Source organism: Akebia trifoliata, chromosome 6, assembly GCF_017979445.1.
Source record: "Akebia trifoliata isolate Shusen 1 chromosome 6, ASM1797944v1, whole genome shotgun sequence".
In the NCBI taxonomy this organism is placed as follows: Eukaryota; Viridiplantae; Streptophyta; class Magnoliopsida; order Ranunculales; family Lardizabalaceae; genus Akebia; species Akebia trifoliata.
The window spans coordinates 3,106,532-3,111,600 of NC_141380.1; the positions used below are offsets into that span (position 1 = coordinate 3,106,532).

The window sequence follows — 5,069 nt, forward strand, 5'->3', positions numbered from 1 at the left end:
GATTCTGTACCCATCTGAAGAATCTCTTAAACTAAAAGCTAGCCCCAATCACATTGACAACCCATCCAGAGGAAATTACCAATTTAAGCTCCTCATCAGGATACAACAGCAATATTTAAGTTCCTCATCAGGATATAACAACATCTACTAATCTCTGTGTAGCTTTCTTCATTATTCAACCACACCCACACTGGTTCTACAACTGTTAGAGTTGTAAACTTATCCCTAGGAATCAAAATGAGGGTTAGTGGTAAAACCCTATACTATTTATTTATTTATTTATTTTCCCCCAGTTTTGTGTTCAACGCGGCAACATCGGTATTATTGACAGCCACTCCACCTGGCCCAATCTACAAACTGCATGCCTGCATAAATATTGTTGGAAAATCGGATGCCAACAGTAAATGCCAATGCAGCAGGAGGTAGTCGCTTTGCAAATGGTGATGCTTCAACCAGGCGTTCCAGGCCGTTTACAATCTGTAATCGAGTGTTGGAAGAAACTCCGAGAAATACACCTAAGAGTTGAATCACAAAACAATTAAATGTGAATAAGAAACAAGAATAAGGACAAACTTCTCAAATGATACACTGGCCCTTCCTTTCGGCATTCCACCCAAAGATAAACTGACTTACACAGGCTGACACATTTTAAAATTAATACTTCATTTGGGGTGGAATGATTTAAGAATGTTAATAATATCAACTAAAATACAAGGTAGTATGGTAAACCCAGTCAAATAACAAATCTTGATAAAAGATAACCCAAGTCGATAATGCACAACCAAAAAAAAAAAACCACAAAGTCAGCACATCTTATCATAAAACATTCCCAGTTACAGATGTACAGTATTCAGGTCAGAACCAGGGATCAATATTGATGGTATGTGGCTTATTCTCATTAGTGCCTCATTCACAAGTTTCCCATAAAAATTCATTCCTTCCTCTCGTCTTTTTATTTTCTTTCTATCCTTTACTTATTTAGTTTGTATGCATCCAAATTATTGTTTTCTACAGATGCTTATTCTTTTGTGATTTTACTGAAGGAAAGGAATGCCAACTTGAGATGCATGCAAAATAGAACTAAAATGAATACGAAAAAAATCAATTCTTTCAAGCCATGAGTAATCAAGTATGAGCTAAACTCAAAGCTCGTCATCATTGAAACCTTATCCCAAATATTTGAGGTCAGCTAAACTAATCCTATTCCTCCATTCAAAATTGCCAAGAGCATCTCAAAGCTAAAGAGTAAAATTAAAAAACCATTAAAATTAGTAATAGAGCGGAAAGAAGAACTGTCTACATCAGCAACTTGACATCACAACATGCTTCAAGATTATTCTAGTATAACAAGTTGAACAGCTAAAAACAAGATAGTAAAAAAAAAGAGTTCTACATACCCCAAAGAACCGCACTTTTCACAAGAGGTGGAACGGGTATGTCTTCTTCTGATTTCTTTATATTCCTACCATATGAAAAGGAAATATGTGAGCAATGATGCATCTTCCGATTCATTAGGAAGTCTCTAAACCATTAAGCAACAAAATTCTTCTAAAGAAAAAAACCTACCAAACACTACCAATTCAAGAATGTTCCTTTTTTCCTGCATGAAGAATTACTGACCTTACCAAACTACAATTAATAATACATATGTAGCTTAGTTTCTAAAATTGTTCAATAATATTTCTCTGGATTAAATGAAAAACGGGTGAGGAATTTATTGGGATCAAAATTTTGATTTGTTACTCAAGTTGATTCTCTGTATCATCTGTAAAACCAACTATTTTTTTTCTTTTTGAGTACTATAATGAACCATCGAATTACAACATACTTCAATGCAAGAAAATCCAGTTTGTTAATAAGAAATAGAGAATGATTCTCAAGTTGCAATTGTCTTTACAACTATTTATACAACATTTATTTTGGAAATACAGCTAGATGTGCAATTACAATAACAATAGCAAGATGAAGCCCATTATATCTCACATGCATCATATTCTTTCAGATAAATTAACCGATGAATTCAGTATAAAATCCACTAGCAAAGTTTGTGATGTGACGACCATCAGAAAACATATAAAGGGTGTCAAGAAAGAAGTGTACCGTTTGGCAGTCATGATCAAATTTGCAATGCCTTGGCCAATCAGACCACATCCAAACCCAATTGATCCATACAGTATACCCTGGATACAGAATATTTGAATCAATTGCCACACACCTTAATAAATGGCAAGAAAATACTTCCCATGGCATCTTTACCAACTAACAGGATAAAAAAATGCGCTTCTAGTGGGATCACTTAGAACAATTAAGAAACATGGTGAGAAAATAATATAACGATAGCTAAGCTGCGCTAAAACCTGGAAATTAAGTTAGAGAGATTCTATTGCATTTGCTAATGCCACACCAATTCATATGTAAATCACTAAAGATGTAGCACACATTTGGGGTGGCATTAGTATATGTTGGTGTGGCAATAGAAGCTCTATTAAAATTATTCCTCCAGATTCATGTTCCAAAAGGTTATGAAGTAGTCCTCTATCCAACATGTTACTTAGAAGGAAAATGCCCCACCTTACAAAAGTACGTTGCAATCCGTTGTTGTACCGAAAAACGACATCCTGGCCTTTCAGCTTCAAACACGCTGCAATGGAAAAAATTTGAAACTGCTCAAACCTCTAAAATATCTTCTGAAGTTGCAAATTTGAATAAAAAGGAAAATATGGCCACAGACAAGTACGAGTACCAAATTATGATGAAAAAATAAGCATACAAACTGATGAGGATTTTGGCATGAGATGCTTACCTACTAGGCAGAGCTCCATAAGAACGTTGCATGGATCCAAGGAATCCTTTTGACATAGATGGTTGACCAATGCGAACATAGGGTGCTAAAAGACCAACTAAAGCAACATTAACAACCACACCAACCAAAAGATCAGCAGCATATAACTCAAATTCTGCCCAAAAATCCTTGCCCCTCTTTTGAACTTCCGCGAAGGTTGCACAACAAGAATCAATAACTATCTGCAACACGTAAAAGCAATTGTATATAAAAATAAAAATAAAAAGAGCATAATAAAGCTAAGTTTAGGACCATGTAATTGTTAAATTACAATAATAAATCACCAGATCTCATATTAAATTACTTCCTGAGGCACTCACCCTCAATCTTTTAATGCTACATGTCAAACAAGGCATTCTTATAAAAACCAAATCAAATAAATCTAAACAAAGTAAACAAACCTCTGTTCCAACTTTAAAAAGGAAAGAAGGATCAGCAAGCATTCGATTACGAAGCAAAGAGAAAGACTTCATCGCAACACCTAAAGGCCAAACTGACCCCTACAATTAGATTACCCAAAAGAAGCAAATTAACAACCAAAGGCAAAACCAGAAAATGAATTTCATCCACATAGTTGTCAATTAATTCTTCTCGGTCATATATGTAATCAAAATTTACCTGCAAATCCAAGTATCTAAGAAGAATAACTTTACGAATTCCAACAGTCTTCGCAGCCTCTAACATGTCCGCAGGTAGACTTGCTCCCCGCGCCTTTGTCTCTTTAATCACCTCATCGAATTTCAATATTGGCCCGAACTCCTCTTCTTCTTTGTTGTCCTCTTCATGATCACCACCACCACCACCTCCACCTGATGGAAATTTTCCATTACCATCACTCCCACCACCACATCCATTATCAGTGTCAGGCGTAAAGCTAGTCCCCAGTGCAATAGAATCTTTTGCTAGAGAAGTATCTCCTCCCTCACACGGAATCGAAACCACCGAATTACTAGATTCCGGTTCAGTCCGGGGCTGCAATATATTCCTGACCCCAACAAATCTACTACTCTTGTAATTGTAACTAGATGAACCCGAAAAAACCACCCCCTTCGCAGAACTCCTGAGTTCAAGATTACATTTTCTTAGACAATCCAACGCCCTAACATCAACTATCAATCTTCCACTCCATTGCTTCTTCAAATCAACCTCATTTGACAAATTAGCAAACTTTGATAATCCAAATCCGAGATTCGAAGAACAAATCGCCATATTCTTCCTTCACTATCCGAGAACTCGGAAAAATCGATAAATGAACAGATTTGTCCAAGAAAAAACTAATTTACTTGCAAACACGATCTAATAAAAAAAAAACTGATCTTCCAACCAAAAAAATCCAAAATTTTAGAAATCGACCTAATGATGAAGAAATCAAAGAAGATCAAACCCTAGATTTCTGAAATGAGATAATCAATCAATCCGTCCAAAAGAATTTTCTCTACGGAGCTTTGATTGCCTCTGTAGGCTTACGGACTTGGAAAAAAAAACATCCGATTAGAGATGGAAAATATCTCTGAATCAATGGAGAAGAAAATTTACGAAAAGCTTTCGGTTTTGGTTTTGGGGAGGAGCTTTTGATGCTGGAGTTGTTCTGAAAGCTAAAGAAGAAAAATGGCGAAAGAGGAAACAGAGGAGGTGAGAGTTGAGACTACGGTGTCGGGTCTCTACTTCTCTCCTCCAAATGTCTTTGTTTGTCTCCTAGTTTTTAACGTAAGTCGTGGCACGTGAGCATTTCAAGGTTGTTGAATTTGAAACGCTACTCGATTAGGGTTTCACTAACATGCGCACGATGTCCAATCAACTACCTGTCGAATATGCCATAATTCCAAATTAAATAATGCTGCGTGACCTCAAGGTTGCACCTCACATCGCACATCCTATATGTAAGTGAGTAAGAACCATATATTCTTTTCTTCGAGATACGATACAAAGAAACATCTATGATTCGTACACACTTTCACGTTAGGATGTGCGATATGATGTACAATTTTAAGTCACTCCAGCACGACTCAAAATGTTCGTAGTAGAGGGAGCAGATCTGTGTAGCATATGTTACTGCAATTCTTATAATGGAAAGAAAGAATTGATCGTTGAGGGAAAGACACGTCACAAATTCACAATATCTTATTCGTTAAAAAATTGGATGTTATGGACCGTCGATTTTCAAAGTCTTTCATCTGACTTAAAAAAAATTGTCTAAAAAAAAAATATATAATTGAACAACGTAATA

General features: G+C 36.0%; 1 protein-coding gene across 1 annotated transcript; it reads right to left on the minus strand.

The window, feature by feature from the left end:
• LOC147399630 (protein RETICULATA, chloroplastic-like) lies at positions 1-4,529 on the minus strand. The gene is made up of 7 exons (XM_086445066.1): positions 3,461-4,529; positions 3,244-3,342; positions 2,804-3,024; positions 2,572-2,641; positions 2,101-2,180; positions 1,398-1,462; positions 1-515 (listed from the first exon to the last, which is right to left on the minus strand). The coding sequence occupies exons 1-7, from the start codon at positions 4,049-4,051 to the stop codon at positions 322-324; spliced, it is 1,320 nt and encodes a 439-aa protein (XP_086301192.1). The 5' UTR covers positions 4,052-4,529; the 3' UTR covers positions 1-321.
• Positions 4,530-5,069: the final 540 nt, after the last annotated feature.